The sequence below is a fragment of the Uloborus diversus genome, chromosome 8, assembly GCF_026930045.1.
Source record: "Uloborus diversus isolate 005 chromosome 8, Udiv.v.3.1, whole genome shotgun sequence".
Taxonomy (NCBI): Eukaryota; Metazoa; Arthropoda; class Arachnida; order Araneae; family Uloboridae; genus Uloborus; species Uloborus diversus.
Window position 1 is genome coordinate 126,498,370 of NC_072738.1, and position 12,521 is coordinate 126,510,890.

Sequence of the window (12,521 nt, forward strand, 5' to 3'; positions counted from 1 at the left end):
CTCTTACTTTAAATGGCTGGCAATATTTTATTTTCAAACTGTCTGAATTAAAAAAAAAAATATTGCGTAGAAATATGATGGGGTAGTGTGACTTTTAGAATTTAAATTTGATTCAAATAATTGACATTAAAACTTAAAATATGAAGTGTCACAAGGTACAAAACTCGCCCCTATTGGCTGCATTGCACGGTCTACCTCAAAATTAAAAGTTATGTAAAATGATGCATGTTAAACAATCAGACAATAAAAAAAAGTAAAATTTTCCATCAGCCTGTAAAAGAGCAATTTTATGACTCCAAATAAGATTTAGACCTCTTTAGATTTTTTTTTTAAATTACAAAAGAAACCCTTCGTGAATTCCTGAGTATCAAAGGACTTCTGAGCCAAATTTTGCAAAGATTAGATGTAAACTGAATTTGTATAAATGCATCACAAAGTATGTTTTTTTTTTTTTTGGTAGCACCAGCAGGGAAAAAAAAGAGTTGAAAGTGCAAGGTAGCAATAAATTTTACAGACATGTGTTTCAAAATTAGAATGAACCTAATTTTTCAATGCAAAAAGATGTGAGCTTATGGAAGCAATCTCATCTTGTGTGTTTGTGTGTGCACGCATTTAAAAAGGTGCTCCTCAAAATACCAAAATACGTGTATGAAACCTTTGCTGCTATTTTGCTCTTAAAGCATTTTTTTCCCTTTTTGGTGAATGATTATGAGATAAACTTTGTTCTGTGAATACATTTTCTGTGAGGATCTTAAACCATTGCAAATAGTTGGAAATCTCTAAAAACAGATAGAATCTCATTTCAATAAAATAAACATTTAGTAATGATAACAATGGTTATTGGTTTGTAATTTTCTTTCTTTTTCTTCGTTCTTCCATATACAAGAAAATATTTAAATACATTTTAAATTATATCAGTGTTCTCGCTCACGAGAACTATTTTAACACAGTACGGCCCTTGAGTAAAAAAGGGTTGGGCACCACCGGTCAAATCTAATCAATTCGTGTTAACTGCGATATCAATAATGCATATACTGTCGGCCCCGCTTAATCGAATATTGTCGGTTTCAAAAAATATTATTCGATTAAGCGGAGAAATTTTCTTTTCCTTTTTTTTTTTTTTTTTTTGTTTCCAGTGAGGCTGTGTAAGAGGCCATTTGGCCATAACCAAACCTAGTGCACTCCCCAACAAGGCATCAGTCTTTCATGTGTCACCATTAAGGCACTGGTGCATGGCACAAGTAGTTTTTGAGACCCAGTTTTCACCATATGGAGGCACCTGGGTTCTCTTGGATGCAAAATTGCACATGGAATTTAATTTTGCCAAGGGAATTCTAAGCCAAACGAATACCCAAGGGATCTTTTAGATGCCGCATAATCATATGACATGAGCAATGATGATTTTCTAAATCTCGAAAATCCGACGACTGCCAACTCAGGTAGGTCAGTACCAGGGTCCAAGGCATAAAAGGCCAACGCCTAACCATTAAGTCACTTCTTTTCTTTTCTAAATAGACAATATTTGTCTTAAAACATAATAATAATAAATCATTAGCTATATAAAGGAAATAATTAATGTTATTGGTAAAAAAAATTCTGAAATAAACAACAAAATAGTTTAATAATTAGCATACGCATTCTAAGTAGGGAAAGTGCTGCAGTAGTCGGCCAGTCTCCAGTACTCGATCACAAGGACATAAAACTGCTTATGACTAGAATATGTACAGCTCAAAATCAGATACAGGAGAAGACCATTATAACGCACACCCTGGGACCAGAGCTTTTGCGTTATACAGGTTTTTGCATTAAACAGATCATTTCACAAATTTTGAAACTAATATTCAGAATATATCTATATATTAGCACTTCAGAATGAGTTTTATCTGCAATGAGTATTAAAGCACAAATATTTCAATTAGTTATTCTCAAATAAATATGTTTCACAATCAAAATCCTGCACTTCTGCTAGCTTCATGGTTTGCATATAACAGCTGCGTTTTTAAGAGCCATCTGGTATTTTCTGTTTACTATGAGTACTAATTTTCAATTTAAAAGCTTTGAAATAAGATGGAAAGATGAAAAGCTACCAAAATTCAATTTTCCTAACAATTTTTATTTTTGCAAAGCAAAACAGAGGGATTTTTTAAACTTCAAAACTTATTGTTTACTTCTGAAAAGTAGTGCGGTTTATAGAGAATTGTGTTATAACGGTCTTCTACTGTATGACGCATTCCCACATTCCTTTATCTGTCCCCAATTATCATCCAATAACAGTGAAGTTGTAAGTATTTTTTATTAAGTAGTAATGAGTCATTTTATATTAAATGGTGTGCCCATCATCCTCGTTTGCGATTCTGCTTTTTTTTTGTTAAGAAGAGATATCATCTTTAAACGTTAAGTACCATTCTTTTTTTCATTCTACTGTAAATTTGCTTTTTCTTATGTTTTAATAGATTGTATAATGTTTCAATTAACAAATAATTTTTTTCCTAGACTCAATTATTTTTAGAGGGGTAGCCGACCACTGGGTTCTGAATTCTTATGCATTTCTAATAGTCGGACATGGCAGATTGACCACTGGTTCTTACTGTTTGGTTGATCTACCCAGTAGTCGACTGCATACTTAATATGGATTTTCTAATGTTCATCCAATAGTAATTAAAATAAAGTATTGACCATCGGCAATTTAGCTGTTTTGAGTAAAAATTCCCTTTCTAATGTCATTTCTTCAAAAGAAAATGTTTAAATTTTGTGCCTTAACTTTTTTTTGACAAAAAGAGTTGTTTCATCATTTTGATGCTTCTAATGTTGATTTTAGTTTAGAATTCTCAAAAGCAGGGTTGAAAACAGGTTGTAAATTCAGTCCATAATATAAGTTCTAATCAGGGTTGAAATATGGGACAGGCATCTAGGAGTGAAGGGGGGGGGGGGTATCTTTGAGGTTGCGGGCAATAACTGGGTATTTTTAAGGGGTGCTTTTCGACGTAGAATGTCTCCTCATGATAAATCTGTAAAATTCAACCGCAACAAAGCATTAAACCTTACAAAATGTCGCCGATCAAAGTATAAAAATTGTTTATTATTGTAATTGACGACGAATGCGTAGAGATATATTTCCAGCCTTAGTCAATGAGCAAAGAAGAAGCAACCATTCGGATCCACATGGTCTGCCACCAAAACAAAAACCAAATTAAAACAAAAATAAGTTTTGCATTTGCTGCCACATAATTTTCTTATTGCTCTTTATTTCACATTTTTTGTTTTACTTATTTTCCCCCCTTAAAATAATGTCTCGTTTTGTGAAATATTGTTATTAGCTAGAATACGGGACTTTAGCCGTCCCGTATGGAAGTTCCCCGGGATGCGGGACGATTTTTCAAAACACGGTACTGTCCCTTGAAATCCGGGACGTCTGACAACCCTGGTTCTAATACTCAGTACCAATTTGTAACTTATTGTTTTTTTTTTTAATTGAATCATGATGCGTTGATAAAATAAGTGATATAACTACAGTTTGTTTTTAATTGGCAATAAATAAACATTCCCATTGTAAGGAATTAAGGTGTAATACTTCAATAGTTACGTTAGCTCAAATTATTTCAGTGAGCGTTAAACCTGTCATTATTCTTTCTATTGCTCATTTTGCTAAACTATTTGCTTCACCAAAGGTATAAGAAACCTGTATATTATTAAGACTAATTATTCCAAATGTTGGTACCACTTTTATTACTGATTATTACCAAATTGAGTTTTCTTCACAAGGAAATCAAAATTTACGTCTTGTTTAAAATTATGCTGAATTTATTTAAAAATAACATGATTTCAAAGTTGCATTACATTGCTACCCACTCCATTTTAGTTTTTTCATTGTTTACTAATCTTCTTGTTGTAAGCTGTAAGATTATCTTCAAGACATCCACCATTTCTCAATTTCAATTTACCCACATACAAGCCAGTTATTTAGGCAATCAGGGGGGGGGGGGGGGACAATTGACCCACTATACTTTCAAAATATAATTTTAATTTGCATTTTTGCTATTATTTTGATTCTTATTTCCTTTTAAATGCATTGAATTCATACATTTTATCTCCTCCCCCCCGCCACCCGAAAATGAAAATACAAACTGGCCAATACAATTTGTCTTACTCCAATTCGTTCACAATAAAAGTCTTTTTTTATGATGAATTGCTTTAAATGTGCAACGATTGTCAATCTTTTAAGTGCTTTACGAACGGATTTTTACTTGTTTCATTTTGAGGTGAAATTGTTTCGAAACCTACAATTTTAATTTTATGTTCAATATGTTGAAGTTTCGTTCTAATGAACATTGTGACCAGAGTTAATTGTCAATAACATCGATCATTAATTCACTCTTTATCGATCATGAATTCTATCAACTCTTTTATTGAGTCCTAATTTTAGCATACACAGTTAATACAGAAACTTTTTGCGCCAGGAGGGAGGGGGGTGAGAATTTGCGTTCTCATGTTCTCAAAATTCCTTTTCCCAAATACCCAGGTCTTTTCCATTCTTTATTTTCTGTTTTTAGAGTACTTCAGTAAGTGACGTAGAAGAAAAATAATAAAAAATGTATTGCATGTGATGCATATCTAGAGATGAAAATGGTCGGAAAAAACCTTTTTTTTTCCCAAAAGAGTTTATTTCCACTATGGAAAAATTGAAAAGTTATTTTTTAAAAACTATTCAGGAAGTTTTAGTTGAAATTTTCAGCAAAAAGTGATTAGAAATTTCTCATACTTACATTTTGATGCAATTCCCCCCCCCTTCCCTCCTTGTATGCTATAATGCTGTCTAACTTTGATAATGCAAGTTGTTGTATGATAATATAATTTGCATATAAATCAAAAAACAGTTAATACTTTTTGCAAAAAACAAAATTAAACCAATATACATAGTGAAGAATTTATTTTCCTTCTTCATAACTTGAATCACAGAACTATGTTTCTGCTGACTGTGTGAACCAAATGTACAGGGGGGGGGGGCATTCCGTTTGAACATTTCAGAAATCTGGGAAGCCTACTCATACCCCATAAGATTAATGAAAATAAAATGGCCGACTACTGGGCTCATACATGATCAAGCACCGGATGTCTATGGCCAAGTACTGGAGCATTTTCTCGTCTTAACAATAGATTAGTTTTTTACAATAAAAATGTTTTTAATTTCGAAACAACTTAGTGAATCATTATAAGAATGGTATAGCCTAAAGTCTTATGTTTTTGTTGTGTTGATTGCTCAATTTTATAGGTTAACAAAAAACAGAAATTGCTCTCTTAAATGTGGAACTACTGGAGTCTTTACCCTACTTATGAAAATTATAAAAAGTAACTTACAACTTGAGTTACAAAATCTTTGTTTTGGCACCTTTTTTCAGTATTTTTTTTTTTTTTGAAAAAATTCTGTATTATCTTTTGGGAATACTTTTTAATTCCTTTTTTTCTTTCCTTGTCTAGTGTTTTACATTTCATATTCATTATTCTCTGAAATGTGTATATTTCTTTGCTTTTTTTTTTGTAATGGCAACGATAAAAGAATTAAGATAGAATAGAGGAAATGTTCAGTTGGAATACGACTGTTTTTCTCACTTGTTGGTGGCAAAAGTTGTTTTATATTTTTATGTTGATAATTGTTCTTACTAAACATACTTCTAATTTATTAAAAACTTCCTCCACGAAATTTTTTGTGAAAGCAAATCAGTAGTATTCGATTCAGCGGGGGTCATTAACATTGCATGTGTGGAAATATTTGGATCCGGGAGGTTTTTTGTATGAACGGGGTATTCGTTTAGCCGTTATTCCCCTAACCAGTTTAAGAGGCCGAAATTTTAGTGATTTTTTTTTTAACAGGAAAGGAATAATTTCCTTTAACTTGGAAGGTAGGATTTTATTCATTTTTGAAGTACACCCTGTAGTTTTTTTTAGGCCTTTCCACCAGAGTTGAAGTTAGAAGCTTCTGTCCATGGGCGGTACATCAGAGCTTGTTGCTGGTGTGCATTACCAAAGCCAATTTTTGCCTGTAATCATTACAATTTTTCTTTCTTGTAAACAACATAGTTCCCTATAATATGAACCTAATTGCGATTTAAAAAGTTGAAAATTGCACGCTTTTGAGATGTTTGATTACAAAGTTATGTTTTTCTACTACAGTAAAACCTGTGAAGTTGATCACCTGTCTAAGTTTACCGCTTTTTTCAGGCACGGAATTAGCCCTTATCATATAAATCAACCTTTGTAAGTTGACCACCTGTTAAAGTGGACCACAAAAGTAGTGCACTGCAAGTGGTCAACTTACACAGGTTTCACTGTGCTTTTTTCACACTTCTTGCATTAAAAAAAATAATAATATTATCAAAGAGTCAGGTTTATATAGAGCATAACTGAAAAAAGAACATTCACACAAATTTTCAGAAGGATTGGTCAAAAACTCTTTGAGCTAGAATGCACACCAATTGAAAAAAAGTTGCTTCGAGAAAAACGTGTTTGAAAAAAAAAAACGAGCTGATGTGTGCATCACATGACTTCCTTTTACTCCAATTTAATGTCATTTCCCCATTATTCGCTATTTTAATGTGATTCAATATTTATTCTCTAAATATCACCAACAATGGCCAAATTGAAACCAAAAAAAAAAAAAAAAAAACTCCGCCAAATTTGTCGCCAAGTTGGCGACAAAACTTGGCGACCAAAAGACTGGCGATATATTGCCAAGTGTCCGACAAATTATAACGCCACTTGAGTTTACATCGAAATTAACAATGATTTCCCCCCAAAAAGGTGCAAAAGACCCCCTTAGGAACATCCGAAAGCAACCAAAAGGGGAGGTGCACAACTAGACCCCACTACGAGTCTATGTACCAAATTTCAACTTTCTAGGACATACCATTTTTGAGTTATGCGAGATACATACGCACATACGCACATACACACATACATACAGACGTCACGAGAAAAGTCGTTGTAATTACCTCGGTGATGGTCAAAATGGATATTTCGCGTGTCTATACATTCTTAGGCACTTTTCCGCATGTGGTCGAATCGAAAAAAAAACTCAACATTCATTTGGGGGTGAGCAAAATGGAAATTAAGGGCGATTTTTGAGTGAAAATTTTTTCGCGAATACAATACGTCCTTTTTTGTAAAAGGAAGTAAAAAGCTGTGAAGGTTTTTGAATCTCCAGAGTGTGCTCATAACGTCAAGTGCTCATAGCATCGGAATTTTTCACTCAAATTTTGGAAACGTATTCTTTAATAGTTTTATTAATATTTTAAAACATTAAAAAAAACGTAGATTTTTTGACCGGTCTAAACTGTTTTCCCCCCTTAAGAGGGGCTGATAGTATCACAATTTTCCCCCGAGGTCTTCATGCCACAAATTATTTCCAGACATAGTGGCCACAATTTGATAGTAAATCCAGGCCGAGGACTGCTGATGGCCTTTGAAAAAAGTGAGAAAGGTGACAAATTTGAAAACAAAGGTGACAAAAAGCAATTTGTTAAGAACTCAAAAAACAGAAAAGGATTATCCCTTTTTACTGACTTTTACCCAAATAGACTATATACTTTTTGTAAAGATTTCTTTGCAATTTTGGAAATGAATATTATAGGGCTAGAAGTAGTAAAACAAAAATTTTCAGACATTATCAAAAAAAAAAAAAAAACTTTCAGTGTAAACTCTATGTAACCTTAATATATATATACACTCTGTCGCAAAAAAATATATGCACCCAAAAGAAATTGAGTTACACTCAAGAAACTTGGCAGGCATGTAGTGTATAAGGAGATAAGAACATTAAAAATTCAGAATAAAACATAATTTTATTAAGCAGTTACAGCATGCAAAGGGTTACAAATCAGTAAATAGTAAAGTCACCTCTGGCAGCTATACAAGCCAAAACACGATGTGGATTGAATCAATTAGGTCCCTTATGACCCCCTGCGGAAGATCATGTCATAATCTTTGCAACTGTGTCGTTAATTCCCTTGTATCCCGGGATGGATGCAGTGGCCTTCCCAGCACGTCATAGACATGCTCTATTGGCGAAAGGTCTGGAGACCTGGCAGGCCATGGGAGTACGTCATATCCCTAAAGACAATGTTGAGAGGGTCGTGCAGTATGTGGACGAGCATTGTCCTGCTGATAAATGGCACCTGGGTGACTTGATAGCATAGACAGAACAATCAGCGTTAAAATGCTGCCCACGTATCTGCGAACTGTCAAAGTGCCTTGGAGAACAACTAGAGGTGATCGTGTGTCCAAGAATCGCTCCCCACACTGTCACACCTTGCAAAATGGCTGTATGCCGCTCGACAACAAATGCCGGATTGGAGCGCTGGCCAGTGCGCCTCCACACACGAGTATGGTAATCATCAGAACTGAGACTGAATCTGGATTCATTGCTGAAGATCACACGCCTCCAGTCTGTTACTTCAAGCTGCCCGAGATCGGCAAAAATCCAGTCGACACTGCCTGTGATGTTGGGTCAGTGGGTAAGCGTCTTAATGGACGTTGGCTCCTTAAACCAACTTCAGCCAGTCGTCTCCAAATGGTTTCCCTTGATACCACCGGATACCTGGAAGGAGGTAAGTGGCGTTGAATCAATGATAGCGACGTTGTCGGTGTCGACGTGGCAGCTCTTCTGATTGTGCGATCCTCGCGTTCATTTGTGTTCCTGGGACGTCCTGACCCTCCGCGACGTTAGACGACCCTTCCGTGATCCACTGTTACCAACACCGAGCAAGTACCATATCACTCCGACCGAAGTGGCGGCCGATACTCCTGTTTGACCAACCTGCTTCTCTGAGGCCTATTATACGGCCCCTATCAAACTCCGTCAGCTGTTCGTACTGCCACAGGTTACGTCTTAGAGGCATCTTAAGTTACAATACAGTCAACCAAAGTCAACAGATTCGATTAAATAACCCTACGGCACAAGTACTCATGCTTTTAAACTCTCCCATCAGTGCAACTCACATGCTCATAGCACGCTTAGCCTTGTTTCAATTAAATAAATTTAATCATTTGCATATCGGCTACCAAACTGCATTTGTGCCGAGTTTCATGATTGTGGCTCTAATTCTTCTAGGTGCATATATTTTTCTGCGACAGAGTGTATATATATATATATATATATATATATATATATATATATATATATATATATATATATATATATATATATATTTAATCAACATAATAAAGCTTTAAATTGTGAAGTAAAGAGCAAGATGATGCATTTATTGAACATATAATTTATATTATTCAATCATATTTTTAGTATTGTTTTTTTTTCTCTTTTCTCAGCTTGTTGAAAAATTATCAGTATTCTTTCTTTTTTCTTAGTAAATACAAAGCAAAAATATTAAATTGAAAGTCTTGACAATAGAGAATAACTGAGAAAACCAATTTGAAAAATCAGACTTTAACAAAATGATAATTGTACTTACAATGCAAACATAAAATGTTGAAGTATGAAACTGAAAATATCACTTCATATGGCCTGAAAATGTTCATAATTTTTCTTTCTTTTTTTTATTTATTTTTTAATTTTTTAGCAAGCTCTGAAAATATTCTATGACATGTCCATGGGAGGTAAAAAATGTAGTGTTAAATCAAGTTATTAAAAATGCTTCAATGCTTTTTGCAAAAATTATGAAAATAATTTTTTTTTACTTTTAAAATATTACTTAGAATTTTTTCTGAAATCCTCATACTTTCATTAATATTACTGTAAATTTTCATAAAAATTGGCTGAAAAATAAATGAAACACAAATTATTTTCAATCAATGAACAGAATCGTCATAGTTGGAAAATACTAAACATTCAAAATTTCGACTGGCTCTAAAATGAAAACTAAACCAGATTGAGAAGAAAAAATTGATGTGGATACTTTTCTACATTAAAGGACTAAACTCACCAAGTTTTATCAAAATCCGTGTCGGTGGGTGTCAAAATGCCATTTTTTTGGTTGAATTGACATGGAATGACCCTGCTTTAATAAAATTAATCTCGCCATTACATAAAATAAAGCTTTTGGAAAGCATATACTTCTAAAAGCTTTATTTTTACTGGAACTAGCCATAATAAGGGATGAAACCTAATAAAAAAGACTTTTGGAGATTCTCTGAGATCCACCAAAAAAGGAAATGTTTACACAGACCAAGTTTACTTCGCATTTGCACAGCAAAAATAGAACCCAAACTAACCATTTCTGTGCAAACACAAAGTGAAACTATAAACGCAAATCAAAACTTTTCACTATTCTGCACTCAAAGAAGACATTGAGGCACGCCTCCTTAACCCATCACCCCTTTTTCAAATCAAACCGCTTGTGGCTGCTTAGTCTCAGCTTTCGCGGTCAGTGAAAGTAAAACAAGCAACGCACCCGGCTAGAGATGAGCGTGAGATTCAAAGACTCCAGATGATGTTACTTGATAAACACAGAAGACAACTTGCATTCGATGACTGCTCACTCAACAAAGTGTGCAGAAAGGAATTGTGCAGCTGAACTTTAGTCGAACAACGCTCTATGGCCTTGACGATAGGAAACAAAATGGCGTTTAGACGAGACTTGCAGAAAATGCGTCTGACGATCGAAGAGGGATAGATGCAATTGCAGGCAATAAAAAAAATTACCTGATTTCCCGGCAGTATGGCTATTTTTCTTTAAACAACAACAAGGTGGGCGGGGGGGGGGGGGGGGGGGGAATATTTAATGTTACCTTTTTAAATTAATTTAACTGCTAAAGCTATCATTCAGATACTTTTCAAGGATTTAATGATTTAAAAAAAATCCTACAACATATTTCAAAAAAGGTGACAAAAGTTGCAAAAGGTGACTAAAAGTAACCAAAATTTCAAAAGGTGACTAAAGGTGAGAAAGGTGATTGACTCCTCGGCCTGTAAATCTAGCAGGTTTGCCAAATGAAAGTAGCTTAAACTGTGTTGATTAAGTCATATATGCAATTCAAAACAATTTCAGTTAATTTAACTAAAAAGTATAAAGGTTTAAACAGAATATCGTAATGTGAAAAATTAAAATAAAGCATGAAATAGACAAAAACATTTATTAAAAACATTCTTAATGACATATACACGATTTATTCACTTGTTGAAAATGTGTCAAATGTTAAGGATACAGACATAATGTTAATTTATTTTATCAATGTATCATTTTATACATTTTGCAAAAAAATTGTATTTAAAACTGAAAATGTAAAAGGAAGCCCCATTTGTTTTACATCGTCATTTTATCCAAACAGTTTTTGACCATTTAAAGCTTAATTCAATGGAAAGGCATTTAAAAAAATAGCACCTGAAAATGTCCGAAACGCGTCAGGAAAGTGACAACAATTTAATCTTCGTCTGAACTAGAACTTGCGGTGGACAAAGATGAGGTAGAAGATGATGAAGAAGAAGTTGTTGATGTTTCGGAGCCAGGACTAGAAGAGCTGCCGTCGCTTGAATCTGATGAACTAGAGCTTGAGCTATCACTTTCAGAATCTTCCGAAGATTCACTACTGGAGTGCTTTGACGTTTTACCCGAATTTTTATTTTTACTCACAGATGATGCAGATTCGTTATGTTCCCTCGTTGAATTAGACGTCTGTTCTTGTTCCTCTGCTGTTCGAAGTTTTTTCTGAAGCAGAACAGTTCGACTTGGACGAGTTGTATATTTCCTCTTATTTTTACATTCATATGTAAAATGTCCCTTTTCTAAGCACTTTTGACAACGGTAATTTGAAGCATCGTAAGTTGTTTTTCCTTTTAATTGCATTGAAGCTTTTAAGCTGCACATATTGAATTTATTTATTAAGTAAGACCAAAATTAAGTTCGGGGAATTAAAATGATAACACTTCAATTGAAATCTAAACGCCTGCCTCAGAGTGTACAATAATATTCTAAATGTTATCTGTTGTTGCAAACACGACAGTTCTATTTTTAAGTAAGAAAACACATCTTAAACACATTAAGAATTAACAATATGTATTCTAAATGAAACTTGATGAATGGAAGTAGAAGTAGAAGTAGCTAATCAAAATTTTAGTGACGGGTACGACGATTAAGCTTACGTTCGACGACCTCTTCTGGTAGCTACCGGTTGATTGATCACGTGATAGCAACGATCACGTGCATCAATGAACAGCTTAAAACGGTAACCGGTAGATCATAGAACGCTGCGGTTAGTAACCAGTAGACCGGTTTAGGTCGTCAAACGCAACCTTGAATTTAAAAACTTCGAACGAAAGTTTTTATAATTCAAAATCATGAAATATATTCCGTATTATTTTTAAACAAGAATCATAATTATAAAAATTATATTAATTTGAATTTTTGGCATCTTGAATTCAAATTATGTTTTTCGCAATCACGCGCGTATGTATGCATGTGTGTGCGTGTTGTGTATGCAGTGCTGTGTGTGTAAGCGCGCATGTGTGTAGGCGTTCGTGTGTGTATGTAGGCATATGTGTTTGTGTCTGTGTGCAGGCATGAGTATGTATG

General features: G+C 34.1%; 1 protein-coding gene across 1 annotated transcript; it reads right to left on the reverse strand.

The window, feature by feature from the left end:
• Positions 1 to 11,077: 11,077 nt before the first annotated feature.
• Positions 11,078 to 12,026, reverse strand: LOC129228031 (zinc finger CCHC domain-containing protein 10-like). Its single transcript, XM_054862657.1, has one exon. The coding sequence runs from the start codon at positions 11,814 to 11,816 to the stop codon at positions 11,373 to 11,375; it is 444 nt and encodes a 147-aa protein (XP_054718632.1). The 5' UTR covers positions 11,817 to 12,026; the 3' UTR covers positions 11,078 to 11,372.
• Between the last annotated feature and the right edge of the window lie 495 nt (positions 12,027 to 12,521).

Excerpts from the sequence above, each read along its gene's own strand:
- LOC129228031 (XM_054862657.1), bottom strand. The coding sequence starts at position 11,816 with ATGTGCAGCTTAAAAGCTTCAATGCAATTAAAAGGAAAAACAACTTAC.